The 15,565-nt window shown below is 47.4% G+C and overlaps 1 protein-coding gene and 1 long non-coding RNA gene across 2 annotated transcripts in view; both read right to left on the reverse strand.

Annotated features, from left to right (window-relative positions):
* LOC143769033 (uncharacterized) overlaps positions 1 to 15,565 on the reverse strand; it is an 898,561-nt gene that overhangs the window by 316,463 nt on the left and 566,533 nt on the right. The window lies entirely within an intron of this gene.
* ZC3H6 (zinc finger CCCH-type containing 6) overlaps positions 1 to 15,565 on the reverse strand; it is a 122,656-nt gene that overhangs the window by 100,124 nt on the left and 6,967 nt on the right. Inside the window, exons 2-4 of the mRNA XM_077257552.1 lie at positions 13,026 to 13,212; positions 12,796 to 12,906; positions 7,884 to 8,100 (exon numbers count right to left, since the gene is read on the reverse strand). Of these exons, the coding sequence (XP_077113667.1) occupies positions 7,884 to 8,100; positions 12,796 to 12,906; positions 13,026 to 13,212 (515 nt within the window). The remainder of the gene's footprint in view (positions 1 to 7,883; positions 8,101 to 12,795; positions 12,907 to 13,025; positions 13,213 to 15,565) is intronic.

A 15,565-nucleotide genomic window follows, 5' to 3' on the forward strand; every position in this document is an offset into this window, starting at 1 on the left:
GCCGGTTTACTTCGGCGCCTGTTTTGTTTCAGCCTGACGTCTCACTTCCCTTTCAGGTTGAGGTGGATGCTTCGGAGATTGGGGCAGGGGCCGTTTTGTCGCAGAGAGGCCCTGGTTGCTCTACTATGAGACCTTGTGCCTTCTTCTCTAGGAAGTTTTCGCCGGCAGAGCGAAATTATGATGTGGGCAATCGGGAGTTGTTGGCCATGAAGTGGGCATTTGAGGAGTGGCGTCATTGGCTCGAGGGTGCTAAGCATCGTGTGGTGGTCTTGACTGATCACAAAAATCTGATGTATCTCGAGTCTGCTAAACGCCTGAATCCTAGACAGGCCCGCTGGTCATTGTTTTTCTCCCGTTTTGACTTTGTGGTCTCGTATTTACCAGGTTCTAAGAATGTGAAGGCCGATGCTCTGTCTAGGAGCTTTGTGCCTGATGCTCCTGGAGTCGCTGAACCTGTGGGTATTCTTAAGGAAGGAGTTATCGTGTCTGCTATTTCTCCAGATCTGCGACGCGTGTTACAGAGATTTCAGGCTGGTAGGCCTGACTTGTCCACCTGACAGATTGTTTGTGCCTGCTAGATGGACCAGCAGAGTCATTTCCGAGGTTCATTCCTCGGTGTTGGCAGGGCACCCGGGGATTTTTGGCACCAGAGATCTGGTGGCCAGGTCCTTTTGGTGGCCTTCCTTGTCAAGGGATGTGCGGTCATTTGTGCAGTCCTGTGGTACTTGTGCTCGAGCTAAGCCTTGCTGCTCTCGTGCCAGCGGGTTGCTCTTGCCCTTGCCTGTCCCGAAGAGACCTTGGACACACATCTCTATGGATTTCATTTCTGATCTTCCGGTGTCTCAGGGCATGTCTGTCATCTGGGTGATATGTGATCGTTTCTCCAAGATGGTCCATTTGGTTCTTTTGCCTAAGCTGCCCTCCTCTTCTGATCTGGTTCCTGTGTTCTTCCAGAACGTGGTTCGTTTGCACGGCATTCCTGAGAATATTGTCTCGGACAGAGGATCCCAGTTTGTTTCCAGGTTCTGGCGATCCTTTTGTGGTAGGATGGGCATTGAGTTGTCGTTTTCATCCGCTTTCCATCCCCAGACTAACGGACAAACGGAGCGAACTAATCAGACTCTGGAGGCTTATTTGAGGTGTTTTGTCTCTTCTGATCAGGATGATTGGGTGACCTTCTTGCCGTTGGCTGAATTTGCCCTTAATAATCGGGCTAGTTCCGCCACCTTGGTTTCGCCATTTTTCTGCAACTCTGGTTTCCATCCTCGTTTTTCCTCGGGACATGTGGAGCCTTCTGACTGTCCTGGGGTGGATTCCGTGGTGGATAGGTTGCAGCGGATCTGGAGTCATGTGGTGGACAACTTGAAGTTGTCACAGGAGAAGGCTCAGCGTTTTGCCAACCGCCGCCGCGGTGTGGGTCCCCGACTTCGCGTTGGGGACTTGGTATGGCTGTCTTCTCGATTTGTTCCTATGAAGGTCTCCTCTCCCAAATTTAAGCCTCGCTTCATTGGTCCTTACAAGATATTGGAAATCATTAATCCTGTATCCTTTCGCCTGGATCTTCCGGTGTCGTTTGCCATCCACAACGTATTTCATAGGTCCTTGTTGCGGCGGTACGTTGTGCCTGTGGTTCCTTCTGCTGAGCCTCCTGCTCCGGTGTTGGTTGAGGGCGAGTTGGAGTACGTGGTGGAGAAGATCTTGGATTCTCGTCTCTCCAGGCGGAGGCTTCAGTACCTGGTCAAGTGGAAGGGCTATGGTCAGGAGGATAATTCCTGGGTGGTCGCCTCTGATGTGCATGCGGCCGATTTGGTTCGTGCCTTTCACACCGCTCATCCTGATCGCCCTGGTGGTCTTGGTGAGGGTTCGGTGACCCCTCACTAAGGGGGGGGTACTGTTGTGAATTTATCTTTTTGGCTCCCTCTAGTGGTTACTAGTGATTTGACTCTGGGAATGTCTGCCATCCCTTGTATGCTCACCTGGGTCGTTAGGTCAGGGGTGTTGCTATATAAGCTCCCTGGACCTTCAGTTCAATGCCTGGCAACGTTGTAATCAGAGCTAATCTGTTGTGCTCTTGTCTACTGATCCTGGTTCCTGCTAAATTAAGCTAAGTCTGCTTTCTTGCTTTTTGCTATTTGTTTTTGTTTGCATTTTTGTCCAGCTTGTACATAATCTGTTTCCTAACCTTGCTGGAAGCTCTAGGGAGGCTGGAGTTCTCCCCCCGGGTCGTTAGACGGTTCGGGGGTTCTTGAATCTCCAGTGTGGATTTTTGTAGGGTTTTTGTTGACCATATAAGTTATCTTACTACATTCTGCTATTAGTAAGTGGGCCTCTCTTTGCTAAACCTAGTTCATCTCTGTGTTTGTCATTTCCTCTTACCTCACCGTTATTATTTGTGGGGGGCTTGTATCCGACTTTTGGGGTCTATTCTCTGGAGGCAAGAGAGGTCTTTGTTTTCCTCTTCTAGGGGTAGTTAGTCCTCCGGCTGGCGCGAGACATCTAGCGACCAACGTAGGCATGTTCCCCGGCTACTTCTAGTGTTGGCGTTAGGAGTAGATATATGGTCAACCCAGTTACCACTGCCCTATGAGCTGGATTTTTGTACGTCGCAGACTTACTTGTTCCTCTGAGACCCTCGCCATTGGGGTCATAACAGTGGACACAACCTTCGGAAGGAAGGATGGGACCGTACGGAGGACTACCTTGTCCTGGTGAAAGGCCAGAAAGGGCCGTCTGCAGGAGAGTGCTGTCAGTTCAGTCACCCTGCGTAGCGAGGTGATTGCCACCAGGAAAATCACCTTCTGGGATAGAAGGCGGAGTGGGACCTCCTTAAGGGGTTCGAAGGGTGGTCCCTGCAATGCTGTCAGGACCAGGTTGAGGTCCCACGTTTCTAGTGGTCGTCTGTAGGGGGGAACCAATCGGGAAACCCCCTGAAGGAATGTCCTTACTTGCGGCTTAATAGCAATGCGCCTTTGAAAAAGCACTGAGAGGGCTGACACCTGGCTCTTAAGCGAGCCCAGGGACAGCCTGGCCTCCAGACCCGATTGAAGAAAACAAAGTAGTTTGGGGAGGGATTGGGAATAAGGGAATGGGGTCTGGCCACGAGATTCGCACCAAGAAAGCTTTCCAAGTACGGTAATAAATCTTAGCAGAGGCTGGCTTCCGTGCCCCGATCATGGTTCCAATGACGTCTGGCGAGAGCCCTGCCTGGGTTAGAACCCAGGACTCAAGGGCCACGCCGTCAAATTTAGAGCCCCTGAGTTCTGGTGGTAGAACGGGCCTTGTGATAAAAGATCGGGGCGGTCGGGGAGACGCCAGGGGGCGTCTGCTGTAAGTTGTACGATGTCGGCGAACCATGTACGTCTGGGCAAGTCCGGTGCGATTAGGATGGTTGTTACTCCCTCTTGCTTGATCTTCCTCACCACCCTGGGTATCAGGGGGAGAGGTGGAAAAATGTACAGAAGCTGGAACTGGGTTCAGTCCTGAACCAGAGCGTCTGCTCCGAGCGACCTCGGATCGTGTGTTCTGGCCTTGAAGTTGGAGACCTTGGCATTGAAGTCGGATGCCATTAGGTCCACATCCGGGGTCCCCCAGCGGTGGCAGATATGGCGAAAAATTTCGGGATGATGAGACTCTCCCGAGTCTATTCCTTGTCGGCTGAGGAAGTCTGCTTCCCAGCTGTCCACACCCGGAATGTGGACCGCCGAGAGAACCAACCCTGTGTCCTTCGCCCAGTGGAGGATGTGTGACACTTCTCGCATCGCCTGGGTACTGCGGGTCCCCCCTTGGTGATTCACATATACCACGGCCGTGGCATTGTCCGACTGTATTCTGATGTGAGAGGCTGCCAGTGATGGAAGGCCCTCAATGTCAGGAGGATGGTACGAATTTCCAGGATGTTGATGGGCATGGTTGCTTCCACTGGGGACCACTTGCCCTGTGCCCTGTGGTGTAGGTGCACCGCACCCCAACCCGTCAGGTTCGGGTCTGTGGTCAGAAACTTCCATTGACCTGTGAGAAAGGATTTCCCCTTTGCTAGCGAGGTTGGCTTGAGCCACCAGTGCAGGGACCTCCTGGTTGACGTTAGCTGGAACTCCCTGTCGAGAGAAAAGGGATTCCTGTCCCAGGACTTGAGAATGGCTAGTTGGAGAGGCCTGAGGTGAAACTGGGCAAATGGGACCGCTTCTATTGCTGCCCCCATCTTGCCGAGGACTCTCATGGCAAACCGGAGAGATCGAGGGGGTTTGTGGAGGAGGGTGCGAACTCCTAGGCGGAGAGCCAGTGCCTTGTCCTAGGGAAGGAGCACTAGACCCCCCTGGAGGTGTTGAATAGCATTCCCAGGAAGGTCAGGGACTGACTCGGGGATGGTGATGACTTTTGTAGGTTGATTACCCAGCCCATGCGACTGAGAGTATCGTTTGTAATTGAGACGCTGAGCTCGCAGACCTTGAAGGTAAGAACCTTGATGAGAAGATCGTCCAGGTTTGGAACGACAACTATGCCTCTGGAGTGCAGGACGTCCATGGTGGCTGCCATGACTTTGGTGAACACTCTGGGAGCCGTGGCGAGTCCGAACGGGAGAGCCACGAATTGGTAGTGGTCCTGGCCTATTGCGAACCTAAGAAACCTCTGATGGGCAGGTGCAACAGGTATATGCAGGTATGAGTCTTGTATGTCTATGGAGGCGAGATATTCTCCCTTCTCCATGGACGCAATGATGGACCGAAGGGACTCCATGCGGAAGTGACGAATCCGTACATATTTGTTGAGCTGTTTTAGGTCTAGTATGGGCCGTACGCTGCCTCCTTTCTTGGGAACTACGAACAGATTGGAGTAGAACCCTCGGAAACGGTCGGTCGTGGGGACCAGTACTATGACTCCTGCTTGAAAAAGCGAGGAGACCGCTTGGTGGTAGGCACGAGCCTTGGCTGGTGGTTTTGGGGGGACAGAGAGGAAGAATCGGTCCGGTGGGTTGGAGGTGAAGTCTATTTTGTATCCGGAAGACACTAGTTCCCTGACCCACCTGTCTTCTGTAATAGGCAGCCAGACTTGATGAAAGAGCAAAAGTCGGCCGCCTACTGGTGTGGTGTCTTCTGGAGTCCGTGAGTCATGATGAGGAGAAAGTCTGAGATTTTCCTCCTCTGGGCTTAGGCTGGCCTGCTTTTGACTGCCAGGTCTTGTCCGACCTTTGCGTCGATCGCGAGTTGTCCCTGCGTGGGGAACAGTTACGATTTTGTGCTGGACGCGAGACGGACCAGCCCGAGGAGTTCCGAAAGAATTGGAATCGAGTTTGGTTACGCTTCTCGTAAGTGCGTTTAGGTCTTAGTTGGAGAAGAGAAGTACTCTTACCCCCGGTAGCGTTGGATATCATCGTGTCCAACTGTTCACCGAAAAGTCGCCCACTGAGGTAGGGGAGGTGCGTGAGGAACTTCTTAGAGGCTGCGTCCGCTTTCCATTCCCACAGCCAGAGGATACGCCAAATTGTGATGGTGTTTGATGCTATCCCGCGCTACTCCCCTTGCTGAATCCAGAGCTGCATGAAGCATGTAATTTGCTACAACTGCTATTTGAACCGCTTGGTCCCACAGCTCAGGAGCGGATGCTTGGAGAGCTTGTAAATTTTTTGCACAGGCCAGAATGGCCTTGGCAGCCCAAACTGAGGCGAAAGCGGGAGCCAGGGATACCACTGCTGCCTCGAAAATTGAACGAGCCATGCGTTCTACCTACCGGTCTGCTGCGTCCCTGAGGGTTGAGCTATCTGGCAGTGAAAGGAGGGTCTGTGCTGCTAGCCTAGAGACTGGGGGGGTCCACTTCGGGTGGATCTGTCCATTCCTTGGTGTCCTTCTGCGGGAAGGGGTACCTCGCCTCCAGATATTTGCGATTAGCTAATTTTCTCTCAGTCTGTGAGAGCTGCTTTATAAGGATCGCCTTAAACTCTGGGTGGTTAGAGAAAACCTTAGGCGGCTTCAGAGGTCCTTCAAAGGCAATCTTGTGTTCTGGGGCCTCTGGTGGCGGATCAGAAATGTCCAGCACCCGATGGATGGAAGAGATTATGTCCTCAACTAGCGCTGTATTGCTAGGGGGGGATTGGGATCGGGGACCCCTCCGTTTCCCTGTCTGAGTCAGAGTCGCAGATGCCTTCCGAATCCTGTGTAATACTGAGGCGTCCCCTGCTGGGTGAGCTGGGGAGGAGGCCTTCTCTGGTGGGGGATTGCGGAGATCTGCATTGCCTGTCCCTGGAAGGGGACGGTCTAGATGACCTGGAGCTACGGTGTCTCTCCCTAGAGGGGGATGACCGTGTGATATGGGATGACGTAGATGGACTTGATCTATGGGTCCGCTTGCGTCCTGACCTAGACGTGGATGTGCCAGGGTCGTCTTGTTCCTGAGTCAAGCTCTCCTGCTGACTGGGAGATGCAGGGTTAATCCCTGTGCAGCAGAAATGGCCGCTGAGAAGAAGAGGAAGGGGGAGAAGGGGGCGGAGAGCTGGAAAAAGGCGGCAGAACTGTGTAAAAACGCGCCCTTTCTGTCTCGATCCGCCCCCTCTATGACACTGTAGAGTGTCATATTTGTCATCCGGGGGGCGGAGAGGAGGCAGCGGCTTCAGCTAAGCCAAAGCCGGGGCATAAATTAGATGCCTGATGCCGAAAAGGGCTCCAGGCCGGCGCGAAAGTCCGGGAGGGGGCCGGATCTGAACCGGACCTCTGCGGATTTAAAGGCAGGATAGCGGTGGGGCTGTAAGCGGAAGGGGGGCCCGGTGAGGGGTCCCCCTGAGGCAGTATAGAGTTGGTGCTGCCGCAGAGACAGGGGCGCAGGGAGCCCTGTGTCTCTATTGTGCCATGCCTGCCTGCACTCCCCCCGGCCCCGACAGAAGCCCGCAGCTAGGCTGGGGTCCCTGGGTGCAGGCACAGTGTGCTGGCCCATTGCTGGGAGCTGCAGAGTGCTGCCTGTACATGCCCTACCTGAGGCGTCTCAACCTAATGCCCCCAAAGGGGGATTAGAGAGGGTGCTGCTGTGACCATCAGGGGGCTTTATCCTCGCCTCGACCTCAACCCAGAAACCAAAAGGAATTGGGGAAGGAGGGGGGTCTCGACTTCGAACCCGCACCCGAGGGACTGGGGAAGGAGCGACATAGGGAATAGCCATCTCCACTTCAACCGGGCACCCCGTAATAGGGGGCCGAGGAAGGAGCCATGCCGGGAGTCTCACAGGAGACCCACTATTCTTCATCTGTAATCCCGTCGGAAAAAAACGGAGTAAAAAAAAAATTTTAGGTGTGCCTCCTATGCGACACTAAGCAAAAACTGGAGAAGGCTGACGCCGTCCAGGGGTGTATACTGCAGAGGAGGAGCCACGGTTAATCTTTTTCAGATTATGCATAGCGTCGTCTCCTAGTGGACAGCAGCATAACACCCATGGTCCTGTGTCCCCCAATGAGGCGACAGAGTAATGATTTCTTAACTGAGTCAGTTTTTTTTATGATCGCCGTTATTCATTTCATAACAGTGATCACAAGATCGGGGACCGGAAAAACAAGCCCCAATCATGTTTTCCGGGATCTCAGCTACCCCCAGTAGCTTAGCTGAAACCCTGGTGAGTTTACGACCATGGGTGGCGCTATACACATATTTCCTCATTGCCATTTTAAAACGGCGATGAGGGAATAAGGCCCCTTAGCGGCCACTGTTTTAATGCATATCGGCGGTTTTAAGGGTTAATGCTTTACTTAAATAGGAACTGAATGATAAAATAAATCACATTGCCCACCAAAGTAAAGAGCTATGTTGTCAACTGGACTTGGCAAGTGTCATGATGTATTACACGTGCTCTCTGCAGCACACGGACTTCACAGAATAGACTAATAGGTGCTTGCAAGCAGCAGTTACCTGTCGTCATCCCTTTCATGACGGCCTTTTTATAAGCTGCTTCAGTCATATCGGGGTTCTCCTTTGCCTGCCTGTAGTGTTTCAGCTGTTCGGCGAAATCCTCCTCCTCCTCTTCATTGTAATTGCCATCGCTGTAGTTGCTGTAGGTGTCGTAGTCCGGTGGAGTCTTCTTGCTGTGCGAAAATTTTGAGGAGCTCATGTAATTGCCGTGTCCATGCTGTGAGAAAAGAGGAGAAATTGAGCAATACATACTTTTGTTTATTTTTTTATTTCATTACTTACATTTTATTAATTTTTTCATTGGGGAAAAAAGTGGGAGACTCAGATTTTTATATTTTTACTTTTTTCCATTTTTTTAACAAAAGCAAAATAGGCCCTCACCCCGCCCCAGAAAATGGCTTAAAAAGGAAAAAAAAAATACAAGTTTCCAATTTTGTTATCACCACTTAAATAAAAAAAAAACCTCATGTTTGGTATCTGCGTAATTGTACTGACCTGGTGAATCATATTGCCAGGTCAGCTGTACCATACAGTGAATGTGATAAATGAAGAATTCTAAAAACATTTGTGGAATTGCATTTTTTTTTGCCATTTCCCTGCACTTGGAATTTTTTCCCACATTAAAGTGCATCACATGATAAAAGGAATGGTGTCATTCAAAAGTACAACTCGTCCCTCAAAAATAAGCTCTCATGCGGTTATGTGGACAGAAAAATAAAAAAGTTATGTCTCTTGGAGGAAGGGAAGAAAAAAATGGATATTTTGGCACCCTGAGCTGATGTTTTATTGATACCATTTTGGGGTAGAGATAATGATTAGTGATGAGTGAGTGTGCTCATTACTCGGGTTGTCCAAGCATGCTCGGGTGGTCTCTGAGTATGACTTGCTGCTGCTTGACAGCTTGAATACATGTGGGGATTGCCTGTTTGTTAGGGAATCCCCACATGTATTCAGCAGTGTTTAGCAGCCGCAAATCATGCAACTGCGGTAACTCAAACATAATCTCCGAGCATGCCAGAAATACTCGGAGACCACCCGAGCATGCTCGGAAAACCCGAGTAACGAGCACATTCGCTCATCACTAATAATGATTTGCTCACCTCTGTGATGCAGTTACCCCTGTTACAAGAAGGGGGCGCTGCATAGTCTTCCCGGAATACGCATGGAGGCGTATTGAGGCCATAGGAATGCATGGCAGTCGCAGGCATAACTATGGTGATGAGACAAAGTCCGGCATTATTGTGAATGGCCGGTATGTGTGTAGGCAGAGGAAGATACTCTGCACTGTCAGCCTGCAGTGAGGATGTTCTAGGACCTGTAGTCCAATTGTGTTGTTTTAGAGGGAGCTGGCAGGGCTAGTTCTGAGAGCTGGGCAGGTCGAACTAGCCGCACACACACCACCCATCTATGGGAGTGGTTACAAGAATGTAATATGACCAGGGTGTGGGTCACATGGTTCTTGTGCATGGTTCCTGTGTATGGACATGAATGGTTCTTGGCTGGAAGGTCCTGTGAGAGGAAAGGCCTGGGTGTTGGGAGGTCCAGTGTGGACTGGATCCTTGAAGAGCACCAGGTGAGGCTGTAGATCCTGGACGGCTTGTGTGTTGGACGGCATCAGGTGGGGACGGACGTCCTGAACAGCACACGCAGTGGCCTGTGTTGGAAATTCTGGGAGTAGGACTACCTGAAGAGCACATGGGAAGGCAGGTATGCAGAGTCTGTGATGGCACTGCATTGGGGGAGCTACAGCCCGTCTGAGGATCTGGACTGTCAGGTGGCCTAGTGAACAAGGCATTGTCCGGGACGGTGATCCCAGTTCGGCAGTTCCCCAGGAGAGAGGACTGACAAGGAGTCAGCAGGTGGAGCAGGAGCTCCCATAAGGTACCTCCACAGACTGTTGGTGCTTATTGTGTTCTATGTACTAATGAAATGTGCGACATGCGGTCACCCATGGCAACTGGGCGACATGCGGTCACCCATGGCAACTGGGCAAAGTAAGGTCCAGCATGTTTAGTGTCTGCGAGGAAGCCATATACTATGAAGTGCTAAGGACTATGTGAGGTCTGTGATATGTAACATGGCCTACAGTGGTTTATGCCAAGTGTATAATAAACCACATGGACTGTTTATGTGAAAAACCGTGCCTGTCTATGTTTATCCTGCTGCCAAGCGAGTATTCCCCAATCCGCTAGTGAGCGCTATCTCACACCTCTTTATAGATTGTATTCCAAAGTCATGGCAAACGAAAAAAAAATCTGAAGTTTCGATTTTTTTTTTCTACGTCGTTTACAGATCAGAATAATGTACTTTATATTTTGATAGATCAGACTCTTACGGATGTCGCGATACCAAATATGTGAAATTTTTTATGAATTTATTTTTAAAGAGGCAAAAGGGGGGCTAATTTGAACTTACATTTTTTTCATATTTTGAAAAACATTGTTTTTTTCACTTTTCACAGTATTTGCTAGTCCCCTTAGAAGACTTCAAGCTGCGATTGTCTGATTGCTGGAGACCACTGCAAAATGTTCAGTTTGACTGATTTTTCTTCTCTTTATAGGTAGATTTTTTAGTAAAATGTAAATTGTTCATTTATTCTATAAACTTCTGACAACGTCTCCGAATTTCCAAGCAATACATTTTTTTATTTTACCATGATTTTTAATCACAGCTTTCATGCGTCTTGGCATGTTTGCCACCAGTCTTTCACACTGCTCCTGGAGTAAAAATACTAGCAGTTGTTCTTTGTTTGGTAGCTTGTGACTATCCTTCATCCTCTTGATTACATTCCAGAGGTTTTCAATGGGTTTCAGGTCTGGAGATTGGGCTGCGCATGACAGGGTTTTGATGTGGTGGTCTCTTAATTTTTGACAGAGCTGTATAGCTAAAATGATGGCCTATGCATGCCGACTACAGTCTGGCTTTCAAACCCTTAATGACCAGTAAATTCTGCCCAAGAGAGACCAGAGGCTCTACCGCAAAGGTCCTCGGGTTCCAAAGACAAGAGCTGGTAACAGTGGGATTGAGATGGAACATCTAAAGGTTCACGTCAGAAGTGTCCCAGCGATGACAGAGCTGACTGAACATCTCTGTGAAAAAAACGAATTCTTCCAGATCCAGAGTTTCTCAGCTGAGAAAGTCTGTGGCCTAATTTTAAATGCCAGAAATGTAGAGTCGGAACGTGGACCTCCAGCTTAGGGGCTCCTAGTGCGACTCTGATTGTTCAGGTGTACTGCCATAGAAGAGTTTTCTGCCTGTACTGGAAGCAGATGGTCCTTGAAAAGGGTGACTCAGTGGAAAAAAGTTGAAAAAATAGCACTTAGTCCCAGAAGGTTGATTCCTCCAGACATCAGACAGCATGAACGAGGTGATGGATAAACATTGGTGCTTAGCCAGAAAGACTGGCATCGGTCAATAACACCTGCCATTGTAGAGGAAGGATCTGCAGGAGGCAGAGCTGGGCCTTTCAAACACCAAAGAAAGGTCTCTGTGGACTTAAGAAGACAGATGTAATCTTGACTTTTCCATATAGTCACAATGGAATGCTGTAGGGGCGTGTGTGAAAAAGGACTAACGGTACAGTTTCTAAGACTAAGATCTTCATGCACAAATGGACGGGGCATGAAGTCTCCATCTGAAATATGGTGCTCTGGCACAACAAAAGGAGAGCTTGTCCGGTGGAAGAAAAAACAGGTATCTGAGGTCATGCTCAGTGTGACGATAATGTATAATATGATTTTTAGTTTTCGCTGTTAGCAAACATGCTGTGGGCTCTGACCCCCCTTCTCTCCTTGCTTCTGCCTGTTGATATGTGTGTGTGTGTGTGTGTGTGTGTGTGTGTGTGTGTGTGTGTGTGTGTGTGTGTGTGTGTGTGTGAATCCCAAACCTCTCATTGCCTCCCACCAAAAGAATGTTTATTGCCCCTGTAGCTGGGTAGACAATCCTCCCAGCTAGTACCAGCTGAAACTGGTCTAGTCTCTCTCAAAAGACATGAGGTTCTTTGTTCTATTATAGTAAGATATTGGGCCACCGATTTGGGCTAGAAAAATAAGGAGTACATATTGCAAATTTCCATCGGTAGATCTGTCAACCACTGTAACCGCTAGCAGCTAAACACAACGAGTACAAAGTGTGGATTTCTCCGGAACTGTGTGGAACAACTACAACAAATTTGGTATCATTAGAAAGCCAATTTCAATATAAGATGAGGGATGTGTGTGCCGTGACTGTGCTAGATACGCGAGCCAAGTTATGAGAATTATAAGTAATGCTGGTAAAATTTGTAACTTTGAGGAGAGGAGAGGAGAGGGTGCAGGTAAACCAGCCCCTTTAGTGATGTCACAAGCCTGCAGGTATAAGTTACTGCACTCAACCCAGCCTTCATTCTTGCCTGGGAATTCACTACAGAAAGACCTCCTGATGCACTGGGATATTTGGCTCTGCCTACCAGCATGGTTAGCTGAAATGATCTAAGCAAATGTGAGTTTTATCTTTCTTTAATCCATGCTTTTTTTTTTTTTTTTGCTGTGTCTCCCTAAGTTTTTGTTTCCCATAAGCACTGTCTAACAATATACAGCTATGAAGATGGGAATAACCATTTAATGTTAGCACAAATAATTAGAAGGTCATCAAATCTAACACATAAAACATTCCTACCAAGATGACAACAAAATCCATCAGGAGTTAACTTTGTCATCACTGGGAGCCCAACGATCACAATAACTGGGGTTCTGAAAATCCATTCATAGTCTATGGTACTGATCAACACAGCCGAAAGCTGCTCTCGGCTGCCTCCATCAGTTCTACAGGCTTGGAAAAATGAGCAAAACTGGCATCCTCTGTCTTGTGATTGTGGAAGTCTTATGATTGTGGAGGTCTTATAAACACATACGGAGTGTGATGGAAAGCTTACATGTTTATAGTGGGAGTCATAATCTCGGTATGAGGGAGGTTTGCGTGGCCGCTCAGTGTGGTCATCATCAGAGCTGTAGTCGGAGCTGTCATCGCTGGATGGTGCACTGTGCTGGAGACACAACACAGAGAAACTTTTACGCATAACAAGAAAAGGCTAGAAACCCAGGAAGGATGAAGACTTACTTACATAGATGGACGGATGGACTAAATAGGCTAAAAAAAAAATACCTTGTGTTTGGTTCTATGGCGCCGTTTCTTCTTTGCTTTTACTTTCTTTTTCTGCTTTTTTGACTTTTTATGAGACTTTTCTTGCGGCTCCTCCTCTTCATCTTTTGCCTCTTCCTTTATTTCTTCCGGCTTTTCCTCTTCAAACCCAGCGTCGTCTATTTCGCCGTCTTCCAACTCGCCCTCCTTTCTGTAAAGACAGAGAGTTCAAGATAAATAAGTTTGAGGTACAGATACATGTAATGGCTGCAAAGTGAGTTTTGCTGTAAGAACAAATTTCAGCCCAGGGATTTAGCTGTGTCACATACTCGTACCTTCAGTGGCAATCCCACAAATATCAGCCCAGGGTTTTAGCCTTGCCATATAACCATACCCATCCATGACATTCCCACTAACTTCCATGCAAGGTTTTACCCTGTCTCGTACCCATACCATTAATGGCAACCCCAAAAACCCTGGCCCAAAGATTTTAGCTGTGTCACATTCCCACACCATCAATGATAGTCACAGCTGTATCCTATCGTGACCTAATGCGAAAATACAACTAGTGTCATAGGAAGCCTAATACCATGGGAAGGTGTAAAAACCCATGTAAATGTAAAAAGGGTGTCTAACAAAAAGAAAAAATCCTTCTCTATTACCACTCAATCAATGAGCATGAACCTGCATCTGGCATCACATTACTACATATATAGCCCTATACTATACATTACATATCTATACCTACTGTCCATCACTACATATATATCCCTACCGCACATTACATATCTACACATACCGTCCATCACTACATATATAGCCCTATACCGTACATTACATATCTACACATACCGTCCATCACTACATATATAGCCCTATACCGTACATTACATATCTACACATACCGTCCATCACTACATATATAGCCCTATACCGTACATTACATATCTACACATACACCGTCCATCACTACATATATATAGCCCTATACCGTACATTACATATCTACACATACCGTCCATCACTACATATATAGCCCTATACCGTACATTATATATCTACACATACCGTCCATCACTACATATATATCCCTACCGTACATTATATATCTACACCTACATTCCATCACTACATATATAGCCCTATACCGTACATTACATATCTACACATATCGTCCATCACTACATATATAGCCCTATACCGTACATTACATATCTACACATATCGTCCATCACTACATATATAGCCCTATACCGTACATTACATATCTACACATATACCGTCCATCACTACATATATAGCCCTATACCGTACATTACATATCTACACATACCGTCCATCACTACATATATAGCCCTATACCGTACATTACATATCTACACATACCGTCCATCACTACATATATATCCCTACCGTACATTACATATCTACACATATCGTCCATCACTACATATATAGCCCTATACCGTACATTACATATCTACACATATCGTCCATCACTACATATATAGCCCTATACCGTACATTACATATCTACACATATACCGTCCATCACTACATATATAGCCCTATACCGTACATTACATATCTACACATACCGTCCATCACTACATATATAGCCCTATACCGTACATTACATATCTACACATACCGTCCATCACTACATATATATCCCTACCGTACATTACATATCTACACATACCGTCCATCACTACATATATAGCCCTATACCGTACATTACATATCTACACATACCGTCCATCACTACATATATATCCCTACCGTACATTACATATCTACACATACCGTCCATCACTACATATATAGCCCTATACCGTACATTACATATCTACACACACTGTACATCAATGCATATATAGCCCTATACCGTACATTACATATCTACACACACTGTACATCAATACATATATAGCCCTATACCCAGGGCTGTGGAGTCGGAGTCGTGGAGTCGGAGTTAGTTTTGGTTGGAGTCGGAGTCGGTAGAAGCGTACCGACTCCAGCTTTAAAAAAAATGTATTAATATTTCATAATTGAACTTTCATATGAATTTTATAAATGTTACTCAAATATATATGTTCTATCAAACTATGAACAACAATGATAAGCAGTTCTGCTGGAGATAGAGACATTTCTTACTTCTTGTGTGTCACTGTTCTCCACTGCCCTTATCTAATCTTATACTTGGTTAACCTCATGCTGCCCCAACCCCCCTACTTACAATGTATGAAACTGAAAGTGAAAATGTGTTGCAAATTCTTAGTAGTAAAGCTCCTCCTCTAGACTAGATGTTTACTAGGTGTGCGTCTTCCAAGCATCTCACAGCTGCTACTCAGAAGAGGAAGACTGTAAGAAGTATTATCCTTTCAACAAACTTTGCATCAGTTAACTGTGAGTACATGAGGAATAACAGTATTACAGACCACTATATCAGTTGTACGACCTGGCAATAATTTTGTACAATTGTTTTAAGGAAAAACAATTGTCATTTGGATTGTGAATTCAGAATTAAAAACCTGAGAATGTCAAATAAGCGTCACATTAAA

This window comes from Ranitomeya variabilis, chromosome 1 (genome assembly GCF_051348905.1).
Source record: "Ranitomeya variabilis isolate aRanVar5 chromosome 1, aRanVar5.hap1, whole genome shotgun sequence".
In the NCBI taxonomy this organism is placed as follows: domain Eukaryota; kingdom Metazoa; phylum Chordata; class Amphibia; order Anura; family Dendrobatidae; genus Ranitomeya; species Ranitomeya variabilis.